Genomic DNA, 14,217 nt, shown 5'->3' on the forward strand with positions numbered 1-14,217 from the left:
GAATCCTGGGCAAGCTAGATGGAAGCAGATTTAGGGACTTCCCTGATGGTCCAGTGGCTAACACTCCATCCATGCTCCCAATGCAGGGGTCCCAGGTTCAATCCCTGGTCAGGGAACTAGATGCCACATGCTGCAACTAAGAGCTTGCATGCAGCAACTGAAGATCCTATGTGCCGCAACTAAGACCTGAGGCAGCCAAATAAATAAATAATTTTAAACATCTTTTGAAAACGCAGACTTAGAGGGAAAGGTGGGAGGCGGCTCTCGGGACTGAGGAATGAGAAGAAAAGAAAGGAAGGGAATTCAGGAGGCCAGTTTTTCACAGAAGGCAGGCTGTGAAGGGGGCAAGCAGTGTGGTACCAGGATGTGGAGTTGAGGGTAGGTGGTGTTTGGATTTTGTTTTAAGATTGTAGAAACTTGGCTTATTTAAATGTTGATGGGAAGGAACGAGTAGGGTGGGAGTGTAGGCAAGCTGGAAAAGATGGTGTCTGAGGATGCAGAGGGAAGCTGGATTGGAAGGACTTGACCTTAGATGCAAGGATGGCCTCTTCTGTAGTAAACGGAAGAAATTATAGGTATGGGGTCAGTTACGTTTATAAGTTTTAGAGCAGGGAGCATGTAGGGTTCTCCCCTGGTGGCTTTCGTATTTCTTTGAGGGAAGAGGTGGGGCTTTCTGCGGAGAGTGAGAGGAGCAGACCAGGTTTGAGAAAGCAGAGGATTTGCAAACAGTCCCTGTGAGAACAGGAGGGACAGGAGATTGGGGAAACCCCAGGGGTGCAGCCTGAGAGGCCAGCTGGGACCAGAGACATTGAACGTGCAGCCTGCTAATCTGTGTAGTCGTGTGATCTTCTCCAGCTTTGCTTGGCCACCTTCACATGGGCTCAGAGGAGAAGAGGTGGACAGGGCCAGGGATGGGGTTCGGTCAGGTGGCTTAGACTAAAGAAGGAGGCGAAAGACTGAGAACTGGTGAGAGAGCAGCGGAAGTGGGCAGGGTCCTTGGAGGAGGGGATGGAGGTGGAAGAGGACAAACAGGCAAGAAGAAAGGCCAGGGGTCAGTGACCTGAACGTCCCCATGGGATCAAAGGTCGACTGGGAAGACTTGAGTGCAGGTACTGGGATGGACGAGGAAGCTGAGCTGGGGAGGGACCATCTGCTTGGAGACTGACCTTGGAGGTGGTGGGACATGAGTTCCAGGGCGTGGCCACTGAGTGGGGAGGAGAAGGTCAGGTCACTGGGTGTGAGGTGGCAAAGGACTTAGGACAAGGGCCACAGACACAATTAAAAAAAATTTGGCATTACTTTTAATAAAGGAGAAAGAAACAAGTTAAATGAATTTTAATTTTCAACCCGGTATTCCCCAGATATTACCTTGCCAATATGTAATCAGTGGAAAGAATTGTTCACAGAGAGTTTTCTATTCTCTTTTTCATGCAACATCCTCTTTGCCTTTCATCTTTATGTCTGTTTCTCTATTTTATGAGGGATCTCTGTCAAATTTATCTTGTATCTTTCTTTTGGTTTAAAATTTTTCTGCTTTATTTGTAACTTCCAAGAGCTCTCTTCGTGTCTCTTTTATAGCATCTTGTTTCTGTCTCACGGACGCTCTTTGTTTCTTATCTCTCTCTGAGGATGCTTACTGTGATTTTTCTTTCGGGGGTGGGCCACCTTTCTGCATCTCCATCCCCTCTCCTTCCCTTCTGGTTGCTTTATTCTGTTTAAAGAAAGACAGACCCATTTGAATTTGGAGTTCCAAAGAATAGCAAGGAGAGATAAGAAAGGCTTCCTTAGTGATCAATGCAAAGAAATAGAGAAAAACAATAGAATGGGAAAGACTAGAGATCTCTTCAAGAAAATTAGAAATACCAAGGGAACATTTCATGCAAAGATGGGCATAGTAAAGGACAGAAATGGTATGGACCGAACAGAAGCAGAAGCTATTAAGAAGAGGAGACAAGACTAGACAGAAGAACTATACAAAAAACTTCTTTACAACCCAGATAATCATGATGGTATGATCACTCACCTAGAGCCAGAATCCTGGAATGAGAAGTCAAGTGAGACTTAGGAAGCACCACTACAAACAAAGCTAGCGGAGGTGATGGAATTCCAGCTGAGCTATTTCAAATCCTAAAAGATGATTCTGTGAAAGTGCTGCACTCAATATGCCAGCAAATTTGGAAAACTCAGCAGTGGCCATAGGGCTGGAAAAGGTCAGTTTTCATTCCAATCCCAAAGAAAGGCAATGCCAAAGAATGCTCAAATTACCGCACCATTGCACTCATCTCACACACTAGTAAAATAATGCTCAAAATTCAAGCCAGGCTTCAACAGTACGTGAACCGTGAACTTGCAGATAGTCAAGCTGGTTTTAGAAAAGGCAGAGGAACCAGAGATCAAATTGCCAACATCCACTGGATCATAGATAAAGCAAGAGAGTTCCAGAAAAACATCTATTTCTGCTTTATTGACTATGCCAAAGCCTTTGACTGTGTGGATCACAAGAAACTGTGGAAAATTCTTAAAGAGTTGGGAATACCACCTGACCTCTTGAGAAATCTGTATGCAGGTCAGGAAGCAACAGTTAGAACTGGACATGAAACAACAGACTGGTTTCAAATAGGAAAAGGAGTACGTCAAGGCTGTATATTGTCACTCTGCTTATTTAACTTATATGCACAGTACATCATGAGATACGCTGGGCTGGATGAAGCACAAGCTGGAATCAAGATTGCCGGGAGAAATATCAATGACCTCAGATATGCAGATGACACCACCCTTATGGCAGAAAGTGAAGAGAATCTAAAAAGCCTCTTGATGAAAGTGAAAGAGGAGAGTGAAAAAGTTGGCTTAAAGCTCAACATTCAGAAAACGAAGATCATGGCATCTGGTCCCATCACTTCATGACAAATAGATGGGAAACAGTGGAAACAGTGTCAGACTTTATTTTGGGGGGCTCCAAAATCACTGCAGATGGTGATTGCAGCCATGAAATTAAAAGATCCTTACTCCTTGGAAGGAAAGTTATAACCAACCAGATAGCATATTAAAAAGCAGAGACATTACTTTGCCAACGAAGTCATGAGAAGCGCTGGGCTGGATGAAGCACAAGCTGGAATCAGGATTGCCGGGAGAAATACCAACTCAAATATGCAGATGACATCACCCTTATGGCAGAAAGCGAAAAAAGAACTAAAGAACCTCTTGATGAAAGTGAAAGAAGGGGAGTGAAAAAGTTGGGTTTAAACTCAACATTCAGAAAACTAAGATCATGGCATCTGGTCCCATCACTTCATGGCGAATAGATGGGAAAACAATGGAAACAGTGACAGACTTTATTTTGGGGGGCTCCAAAATGGTGAGCCCCAAAAATGACTGCAGCCATGAAATTAAAAGATGCTTACTCCTTGGAAGAAAAGTTATGACCAACCTAGACAGCATATTAAAAAGCAGAGGCATTACTTTGCCAACAAAGGTCTGTCTAGTCAAGGCTATGGTTTTTCCAGTAGTCATGTATGGATGTGAGAGTTGGACTATAAAGAAAGCTGAGTGCTGAAGAATTGATGCTTTTGAACTGTGGTGTTGGAGAAGACTCTTGAGAGTCCAAGTCTTGCAGTCCAAGGGACTGCAAGATCCAACCAGTCAGTCCTAAAGGAGATCAGTCTTGAGTTTTCATTGGCAGGACTGATGTTGAAGCTGAAACTCTTAATACTTTGGCCACCTGATGTGAAGAACTAACTCATTGGAAAAGACCCCGATGTTGGGAAAGATTGAAGGTGGGAGGAGAAGGGAATGACAGAGGATGAGATGGTTGGATGACATCACCAACTCAGTGGACATGAGTTTGAGTGAACTCCGGGAGTTGGTGATGGACAGGGAGGCCTGGCATGCTGCAGTCCATGGGGTCGCAAAGAGTCAGACACGACTGAGTGACTGAACTAAACTGACTCCCCACCTTTTGTGCAAGGAGAGGCAGAGAGCAGTGTTCTGCGACCCTTGGTTGTCTGATTGTATTTCAGGGACAGGAGCTGGAAAGCTGATTGGCACCTCTCTGAGCAGGAAGGGTGGCTTCTCAACTGCAGGCCTGTCTGGATGGGCTGTTTCCTGGCAACTCCAGAGGTCATCAGCCTCAGCACGTTTCCATTTAGGCTGGTCTGAGGTCTCAGAAAACCATCTCTCAAACTCTGTTCCAGAGGATATAGGTCCCAGTGCCAGAGTACTGGTGTCTGGGTGGGAAGGGGAAGTGGGGGTCTTAACATTCATGTGTACATGGTGACTCACTGCCTCTGCTTTCAGTGCGTTACTCTCTCCTACAACTGGGCCTGGGGTCCCCAGTCCAGGGACTCTCTGTTTGTCTCTGCACTGCTTCCCCAGACAAGAAGCCTTCAGTCTTATGCTGGGGCAAGGAGAGGCAACTTGCTTAACTCTGCAGAGTAGCGCTGCTTCCTAAACTCTCAGCTATTCTGCTTGTTTTAATCCCACCATCAAGCCTTTCCTGAGATCCTTGGAATTACCGCCCCACCCCCACCCCGAGCCTTTGGAGGGGGTTCTTAGCCATCTCCACCACCAGCTGAGGACTCTTCTGCTCCTTATCCATCTGCTCTTCCATGTTTCAAATGTTTTCAGTCATTTTCTCCTTGTATTTGTGGGCTTGTGCCTTAAACAAGTGAAACATTCTTTAATGTTGTTTTAGTGGTTTGGGGAGAGAAGCAAAAGTCAGTGGGTCCAGTTGCCTTCTTTACCCAGAGGTTCTGCTTCATTTATTTTATTTTATCTATTTACTTGGCTGTGCTGGGTCTTAGCTGCAGCATGTGGAATCCAGTTCCCTGACCAGGGATTGAACCCAGGCCCCCTGCATGGGGAGTGCAGAGTCTTTGCCACTGGACCACCAGGGAAGCCCCTCTGCTTCACTTCTTACTTTTGAATGTCTCTATGCTCCCCAATTCCATACCTCTTGAACTGGTGTTGGTTCTGGCTTGCACCCTTGCACAGCCACCTCAGAGGCTCTGCCTGTCTTTCTCCCCAAGGACCCTGTCGATCCTCTTTGTGGAGATTGACTACTGGGAGCGGTTGCTGTTTGAGACACCCCATTACGTGGTGAATGTGGCTGAACGTGCTGAAGACCTGCGCGTTCTTCAAGAAAACCTGCTGCTTGTCGCTCGGGACTACAACAGGTAGGGCCCACTCCTCACTGAAGCCCTCCTGCATGCCACTTCCTACCCTCTCTTTGTCTTTTATCTGCCCCATGATATTGTCCATTCCTACAGTACACATCCTTCATATTTTGTCCATCTCAAAAAGAAAAAAAAAGGTTTCCTATTCTCTCTCATGTGGCCCTACGATTATTCCTGTCCCTTGCAGTGTTGTCTTCTATCTTTAGAGTACAGAGCAAAACAACAGGTCCCCTCCCACCCCATCAGGCACTTGGACCATGTATATTGTTGGCCTGAGTCACTTCTCTGTGAAGGAAGTTGATAGCATTAGGTTTATGGGCCCATAACAACATAAGGTTGGTTGAACCAAGCAAGGCCATGCTGGCCCTCCTCTTAATCCCATTGGCACTCATCTCTTAAGTGAGGCTTTGCTTGAAATTGGGTACCTTTCTCAGGCCATTTCGAGTCCAAAGGGATGGGACCAGCAGTCTTGTTTGGGTGTCTAGAACTGTGCTGTACAGTAGCCACTAGATGCATGTGTTTTTTTCTATTTAAATTAATTGAAATTAAATAAAAGTTTAAAATTCAGTTACTCATTTGCACAGGCCACATTTCAAGTGCCCCACAGCCACATGTGGCTAGTGGCTGCCATACTGGGCAGCACAAATGGCAAAACATTTCCATCATCACAGAAAGTTGTATCGGAAAGTCCTTGCCTAGAATCATGAACTTTTCGTCCTGGTGTGGAGGTAAGGTCTATCTGAGCTTGTCCCCATTTAGCTACTGGCCTTCTCTTACTCGCAGGATCATTGCCATGCTGTCCCCAGACGAGCAGGCCCTGTTCAAAGAACGTATCCGGTTCCTGGATAAGAAGATCCACCCTGGGCTCAAGAAGCTGCACTGGGCCTTGAAGGGGGCCAGTGCTTTTTTCATCACAGAGTGCCGCATACATGCCAGCAAGGTAGGTCATGGTCATTAGAGTCTAAAGGTCTGCAAGGCTGACTGAAAAGCTGACATGTGGGTACTTAATACCCAAGTCTCAGGTAGTGGCAGAGAGACCAGGGGAACTGTGTGAAAGAAATGAAGTGTGTTTAGTGAAGGACTTTTCTTTTTTTATTGTCAGTAACTCTAGCTAGAGAATAGATGGGAGGATGGAATTAGGCCCAGAGGATCTGTTCCCAAACTCCGCCATGGGTGGGGTCTGACTCCAGGTGCAGACGATTGTGAATGAGTTCAAGGCATCCACTCTGACCATCGGCTGGCGAGCCCAAGAGATATCAGAGACACTGCTGGTGCGCATCAGCGGCAAACGGGTGTACAGGGACCTGGAATTTGAAGAGGACCAAAGAGAGCATAGGGCAGCCATGCAACAGAAATTGATGAGCCTGCATCAGGATGTGGTGGCCATCATGACCAACTCCTATGAAGTCTTCAAGAATGACGGTCCTGAGGTAAGGGTCCTGTGGCCAGGGCTTTGTGGGTGAGCATATCCCCAGCCCCCCGCACCCCATCAGAACCTTCTCTTGGTCATCCCCCTCCCTCCCCACCCTGATTCTGTGTGTGCCTCTCAAACATCCCGCTCTAGCCTTGGATTCACCCAACCTTCAGCTTTTCAGCCTCTTCCTACATGTCTGCCTTTCTATTAAAACAACTCATTTCTCTCCCTATTGGCGGGTTCTCATTTCCCAGGACCTGCTCTGTTTTGCCTGAGGGATTCTCTTCCCCACTCTTCCCACAGATTCAGCAGCAGTGGATGCTGTACACAATTCGGCTGGACCGCATGATGGAGGATGCCTTGAGGCTGAATGTGAAGTGGTCTCTGTTGGAACTGTCCAAGGCCATCAATGGGGATGGCAAGACCACCCCCAACCCACTCTTTCGAGTGCTTGTCATTTTGAAGAATGATCTTCAGGGAGGTGTGGCCCAGGTGGGTGGGAACCACTTTGCCCCAAACATCCTGAAACCGTCATACTTTGTCAGTTCCCGTTAATCCTTAGACTTGGCCCTAGGCGTTGGCTTTGTCCTACAGCCTCCAGGCCTGGTTCTGAGGTGTCCAGACTGCCTAGTCCTGAACTCACCTCCTCCAGGGCCTGTGCTGAGCCCTCCCCATGGTGCTCCCACAGGTGGAGTTCTCTCCCACTCTGCAGACTTTGGCTAGTGTGGTCAATGACATCGGCAGCCACCTCTTCTCCACCATCTCCGTCTTCCGCCACCTCCCTGAAATTCTCATCAAGCGCAAGTTTCAGCGTGAGCCCATCCACACCATCGTGGGTAAGTAGGCATCCAGTGCAGGGGTTATCAAAAGCCTAGGACCAGATGAGGGAATTCCCTGGTAGTCCAGTGGTTAAGACTCCACACGCACTTCCAGTGTAGGAAGCTTGGGTTTGATCCCTAGTTGCGGAACTAGGATCCCACATGCCACGTGGTGTGACCAAAAAAAAAAAAAAAAAATTAATTGGAAAAAAAAAACCAAACCCTAGGACCATGACAAGGTAGGAGAAGAGACCAGGGCTCTTTCCAGACATACCTGGCCAGTTGTCTCAGTGGATGGTGGAAAACCCAGGTCAAGGGGCTGGATTGGGGAAGGGAGACAGGACACAAACAGGGGTCAAAATTAGGTGACTGATGCTCAAGGGATTTGGAGTTTGGGGTGAGGAGACCCGGAAGGAATTGTTTGGGTAACAGGGCTGGGATGTAAGAGGCCTGGATACCAACAGGTGAGACATCTGTATCCCCCAGAACAGAGTCATTCTTTTATGTTCTGCTTCCTCCTTCATTTTCTACTACTCACATCTGAGTGTGTTTCTTTGGGAAAGTGATGTTGGAGGGGAGACTCTGGGGCAGTTGCCAGGGGCTGGGCTGGAGCTTGGGTCGGGGTGGAGGTTAGTGAGAAGTATCTTGCTGGGTCTTGAAGAACGGGATGAGGACATCAAGAAGATCCAGGCCCAGATCAGCAGTGGCATGACCAACAATGCAAGCCTGCTACAGAACTACCTCAAGACCTGGGACATGTACCGAGAGATCTGGGAGATCAACAAGGACTCCTTCATCCGCCGATACCAGCGCCTCAACCCGCCTGTCTCTTCCTTTGATGCTGACATTGCCCGGTAAGGAGCTGTGAGGACCATAGGAGGGGGTCTGGCCTGGAGACCGAGGAGTGGGCAGAAAATGAGAAGAAAGGCACTGGACCTTTGTTTCTTAAGGAGGTAGGGATCCAGTGAGAGCTGGGAAAAAAAGAAACGTCAATTAGATTTTTTTCCTACCAATCTCTCTGCTGAAGCACCACATCAGCAATTTAGAGTTTCCATCAGTCTTCTCAAAAGAGTATAGTAATAATGATTTATTATTATATGCTTAAAATTTATAAATGAGTCTAGAACATTCTGTCACAGTCAGTTCAGTTCAGTTGCTCAGTCATGTCCGACTCTTTGTGACCCCATGGACCGCAGCACGCCAGGCCTCCCTGTGCATCACCAACTCCTGGAGTTTACTCAAACTCATGTCCACTGAGTCAGTGATGCCATCCAACCATCTCATCCTCTGTTGTCCCCTTCTCCTCCTGCCCTCAATCTTTCCCAGCATCAGGGTCTTTTCCAATGAGTCAGCTCTTCATATCAGGTGGCCAAAGTATTGGAGTTTCAGCTTCAGCATCAGTCCTGCCAATGAAAACTCAGGACTGATCTCCTTTAGGACTGACTGGTTGGATCTTGCAGTCCCTTGGACTGCAAGACTTGGACTCTCAAGAGTCTTCTCCAACACCACAGTTCAAAAGCATCAATTCTTCAGCACTCAGCTTTCTTTATAGTCCAACTCTCACATCCATACATGACTACTGGAAAAACCATAGCCTTGACTAGACAGACCTTTGTTGGCAAAGTAATGCCTCTGCTTTTTAATATGCTGTCTAGGTTGGTCATAACTTTCCTTCCAAGGAATGTGTCTTTTAATTTCATGGCTACAGTCACCATCTGCAGTGATTTTGGAGCCCCCCAAAAATAAAGTCTGTCACTGTTTCCCCATCTATTTGCCATGAAGTGATGGGACTGGATGCCATAATCTTTGTTTTCTAAATGTTGAGCTTTAAGCCAACTTTTTCACTCTCTTCTTTCACTTTGATCAAGAGACTCTTTACAGTAAACTTGTTTTTTTATAAAAATACTTAAAAATCTTTCTATGTGTCATTCCAGAACTCTCTGTACACCTGTACAAATTCACACATTGTCATTCATATAATTAGAGTCTTAAAAAGTTAATATGGAATCCATTTCTCACTTAGTATGTTTGAGAGCATCATTAGAGTTTATGGCTTTTAGAAAGTAAAATATGCATGTGGTTAGTAACTTAAAAACCCTATAAAGCAATTATCCTCCAATTATAAGTAAATTAATTTAAAAAACCCTAAAGAGTTGTCAAAAATAAAAGACTTTTTACCAAAAAATAAAAGAGATTTAAGGGAAAAGTTGCTCTTGTGGGGAGTACCATGGGATCCCGCTGGAAGAGGAGAGATGCTAAGGATCTGAAAGGTAAGAGATGTGAACAGTTTCATTTTAAAAGTGCAGACAGGAGTTAAATTGAAGAAGATTCTATTTTTAAAACTTTATTTATTTAATTTACTTATTTTGGGCTTCACCTTCATTTCGGCACATGGGCTTTCTCTTGTTTTGTCACATGGACTTAGTTACCCCACAGCACATGTGATCTTAGTTCCCTGACCAGGAATTGAGCCCACGTCTGCTGCATTGGAAGGCAGATTCTTAACTACTGGACCACCAGGGAAGTCCCTGAAGAAGATTCTTATATTCTGATCTGAACCCTCATCTCTTTGTCCTCTAGTCATTCATTCATTTGTTCAAAAACCACCATTGTCTTATGGGTCATGAAGAATTAAAACAAAAAAGAGCAAGTTTTCTCCTCCCAAGGGCTCTAATGCAGTGGGAAAGATACAAATATTGCGGACAGAGCAGTGGCTGTGGGGTCTTGAGGAATGTTGAAATCCCATCTCCACCATTTACCAGCCATATAATCTTAGGTTGGTTCCTCTCATTCTCCGGGCCTCAGTCTTCTGTGAAATCAGTGTTATACTATCAACCACATAAGGTTGTGAGGTTATTAAGTACACGTGGAAGCACTGTGTGAACTTTGAAGCCTGCATGGGCCAACATGCTCATTGCTCTTATATCAGCTTCCCTGTGATCAGCGCTGTGGGTGAGGCATGCAAGGTGTTGGGCGGTTCAGTGGAAGGAGAGAGAATGTCCAACTTGGGGATGTTAGAGGAGGAAGGATGTGGTTGAAAGGAGTGACTTTTGGGCTGGCCTTTTTGGAATGGGTAGGATGCCAGCAGGCAGAGATGGCCAGGGAGAACGTGTTCACCAAATAGTGAGCATCCAGAAAGGAAGTCAGCAGAGGGCATTATGTACAGCAGCCACCGTCATCCTCTCCACAGCCTCGCGGGGTGGGTTCTGTTCTCATTGGCATGTTACAGATGAGGAGACTAAGGCTCAGAGCCGTTAAATAACCTGCCTGAGGGCACAGAGCTAGTGAGCAGGACTGTGTGAACTCAGCCTGGATCTCTGTGCCTTGAAATCAGACCAAGGAGTCTGGAAGCAGTGAAGGGAAAATGACACCATCACCCGTTTGCCCCGGGCAGGTTGAAGTGGGGCACACCCGGGGTCAGAAGGATGCTGGGTGGGCGGAAAATACCACCCAGTCAGGGTGTCCGGCACGTCTGCCAAGGAAAAGCTGTCCTAGCAGGGATGTGTGGGCCCTTTCAGCTACACAGAGGTGGCTAATAATGTGCAGAAGGAGGAGACGGTCCTGAACATCCAGTTTGTGCTCCTGGACTGCTCGCACCTCAAGTTCTCTCTGGTGCAGCACTGCAACGAGTGGCAGAACAAGTTCACGACCCTGCTCAAGGAGATGGCAGCCAGGCGGCTCCTGGAGCTGCACACCTACCTGCAGGAGAACTCAGAGAAGTATGCGGACAGGCCGTCGGTGGGCGGGGGCACACTGGCTCAGGCCACCAGTTGGGGAGAGTAGGCCTGGCCTTCCCACCCACCCCCTCTCTCTTACCCTGCCTGCAGAATCAGCCGCCTTCCCCAGACCCTGGAGGAGCTGGGGGTCAGTTTGCAACTCATGGAGACCCTGCAGCACGAACTGCCCACCATGGAAACACAGATCCCTCCCATTCACGAGCAATTTGCCATCCTCGAGAAGTACGAAGTGCCAGTCCAGGACGATGTGAGTTTCAGCAGCCCATCCCAGCCCCAGGCCGTTGGCTGTCAGGAGGGAGAGCAGAGAAGTGAGTGGTGGAGAAGGTGCAAGGCCCCAGAGCCTCTGAGAGCCAAAGTTAATTTGTGTGCTCTTTCGGGTCAGCTGGAGGATTTCTTTCAGGCCCAGCAACTGCTTTCTCTTTGGGCCTTGTTTCCCAAAAGCTTGGAACTTGGCCACAGACTCTGGTCTAGAGGATTGGAAACGAGTTCTTCTGGGAGTTGGTGGGACAGGAAGAGCTCTGTGGGCCACTCTCCCCTTTGTGATGTCCCCAGGTGCTGGAAATGCTGGACAGTCTCGGTGGGGAATGGGTTGCCTTCCAGCAAACACTGCTGGACAGTGAACAGATGCTGAAGAAACACAAGGAGAAGTTCAAGACAGGCCTCATTCACTCAGCAGATGACTTCAAGAAGAAAGCACACAATCTTCTAGAAGAATTTGAAGGCAAAGGTACCCTTCTCGCAACCTTTCCTTCTGCTTTTCCCTTGTCTTGACCCAGTCTTTCAAAGTGTGGGTCCCAGGAAAGTGCCAAACAAGGGAAAGAGCCAGGCACTGCTGTCAGTGATACACCTGTTGTCACTGAATTTTGGCTGGAAGGCAGCAGCCCTGCTCACGTCTCCAGTTTTCTTACACCAGCTTTTCATCTCATTACTGACTCTCCAGCCACAGCTAGTAGTTTCAATGCATTCTTTTCAATGGGTCCCCTCTTGTTTTCCTTCTCTTGTGGGATGAGAGAAGTGAGATTTATACACAAAGAGGTAGGTGAGCCACAATGGCCTTTCAGAGGACCTTGGCCTTGAGTGAGAATCTGAACCTCACCTTGGACACTCCACAGGCCCCTTCACCAGCAATGTGGGGCACCAGGCAGCCCTGGAGCAGATCGCCCACGTGCGGGCCATGCTGAACGCCATGCGGGAGGAAGAAAACATCCTCCGTGCCAACCTGGGCATCTTCAAGATCGAGCAGCCAGCCTCCAAGGACCTGCAGAACCTGGAGAAGGTGGTGTGCCTAGCAAGGCCCTCATGGTGACCCAGGGGAGGGGGTAGTAGGCAGAAGAAGGGGTCCCATGGACCTCAAAAAACACCTGGGACCAGGAAGATGGGTGCACGAGGAGCTTTTTTTAAAAACAGAGGTAAAACTTGGGGAGCAAAAGAGCCATTTTACAATGAACAGTTCAGTGGCATTCAGTACATTCACGATGTTGTACAACCATCACTTATAATTCTAAAATATTTCATCACCCCCCAAAGAAACCCTTAAGCAATCATACCCCACCCTCTCCCCTCTCCCCCAGCCCCTGTCGACCACTAATCTATTTTCTATGTACAGTTGACCCTTAAACAACACTGGGTTTGAACTGGTAAGGTCCACTTATACATGGATATCTTACAATAGTAAATACTATAATACTACACAATGTGTGGTTGAATCCACAGATGGGAAACTGGATGTAGATAAACTGCAGATATGGAGGGTGGACTATAAGTTATACACAGATTTTCCACTGCATAGAGGGTTGGTGTCCCTCACCCTCATGGTTTTTAATGGTCAACTGAACATGGATTTTTCCTATTCTGTATATTCCGTATAAATGGAAGCATGCAATATGTGACTTTTGTGTATGGCTTCTTACATTTGTCTAATATTTTCAAGGATCATCCATGCTGCAGCATGTGTCAGTATCTCGTTCCTTTTTATGGGTGAATAATATTCCATTGTATGGATATACCACATTTGTTTATCCATTAACCTGTCAACGGGCATTTGGGTTGTTTCCACTTTTTAGCTACTGTAAGGAGTGCTGCTCTGACTATGCCTGTACTTGCATATGTTTGAGTTCCCATTTCCAGTTCCTGTGGGTATGGACATAGGAGTGGAATTGTTGATCTCATAGTAACTCTGTGTTTAACTTTTTGAGGAACCTCCAAGCTGTTTTTTCCACAGCAACTGCACCATTTTATGCTCCCCCAGCAGTGTACAAGGGTTCCTATTTCTCCACATCCTTGTCAACACTTCTCCCTTTATTTTTGGCCCTAGTCATTCTGGTGGGTGTGAAATATCTCCCTGTGGTTTTGATTTGCATGTCCCTCCTGACTAATGGCACTGAGGATCTTTTCAAGTGCTTGTTCTTTGAGGCACTCTTAAAGCAAGAGAGTGGAGAAAACAGTGTGAACTGAGGGGCAGGCAGCTCTGTGTTGCCGGGAGGGAAAATCTCCTGTGGATGAGAGGAGGCGTTTGTCAGGGAGAAGGAAGGTGGGAGTTGCCTGACTCTGTCACCTGTCTGATCTGGGCCCCAAAGGAGCTGGACGCGCTGCAGCAAGTCTGGGAGATCACCCGAGACTGGGAGGAAAACTGGAGCCAGTGGAAGATGGGCCGGTTCCTGACCCTGCAGACAGAGGCCATGGAGACCATGGCCCACGGGCTGTTTCGCCGCCTCACTAGACTGGCCAAAGAGTACAAGGTGTGTGAGGCGAGGGTGGAGGGCCGCGGGCAGGCGACTGAGGAAGGCGGGCTGTGCTGGAAAGGAGGGCAGGTCTCCTGACGTCTCTTGCTTGTGCTCAGGACCGAAACTGGGAAATTATTGAAACCACTCGCTCCAAAATAGAGCAGTTCAAGAGGACCATGCCGCTCATCTCGGACCTGAGAAACCCTGCCCTTCGAGAGCGGTGAGGCTGCCCCTCACACCCTGGTCTGGCCTGGCGGTCACCTGGTTCTCCCGGTTGTTTCCTCCATCGCGTTCCCACCTCGCTCTGCTCCTCTGTCCACCAACACACACCCTGAAGGAGGCTTCCCAAGAGCC

General features: G+C 47.6%; 1 protein-coding gene and 1 non-coding gene across 2 annotated transcripts in view; one reads left to right on the forward strand and one right to left on the reverse strand.

Annotated features, from left to right (window-relative positions):
* DNAH2 (dynein axonemal heavy chain 2) overlaps positions 1–14,217 on the forward strand; it is a 102,539-nt gene that overhangs the window by 33,162 nt on the left and 55,160 nt on the right. Inside the window, exons 12-23 of the mRNA XM_052658273.1 lie at positions 5,025–5,171; positions 5,955–6,111; positions 6,362–6,601; positions 6,889–7,077; positions 7,274–7,421; positions 8,065–8,257; positions 10,922–11,122; positions 11,231–11,387; positions 11,693–11,867; positions 12,253–12,416; positions 13,717–13,878; positions 13,980–14,083. Of these exons, the coding sequence (XP_052514233.1) occupies positions 5,025–5,171; positions 5,955–6,111; positions 6,362–6,601; positions 6,889–7,077; positions 7,274–7,421; positions 8,065–8,257; positions 10,922–11,122; positions 11,231–11,387; positions 11,693–11,867; positions 12,253–12,416; positions 13,717–13,878; positions 13,980–14,083 (2,037 nt within the window). The remainder of the gene's footprint in view (positions 1–5,024; positions 5,172–5,954; positions 6,112–6,361; positions 6,602–6,888; positions 7,078–7,273; positions 7,422–8,064; positions 8,258–10,921; positions 11,123–11,230; positions 11,388–11,692; positions 11,868–12,252; positions 12,417–13,716; positions 13,879–13,979; positions 14,084–14,217) is intronic.
* Positions 4,820–4,892, reverse strand: TRNAG-CCC (transfer RNA glycine (anticodon CCC)). The gene has a single exon. It is a non-coding gene; the product is annotated as a tRNA-Gly (tRNA).

This window comes from Budorcas taxicolor, chromosome 19, assembly GCF_023091745.1.
Source record: "Budorcas taxicolor isolate Tak-1 chromosome 19, Takin1.1, whole genome shotgun sequence".
Lineage (NCBI taxonomy): Eukaryota > Metazoa > Chordata > Mammalia > Artiodactyla > Bovidae > Budorcas > Budorcas taxicolor.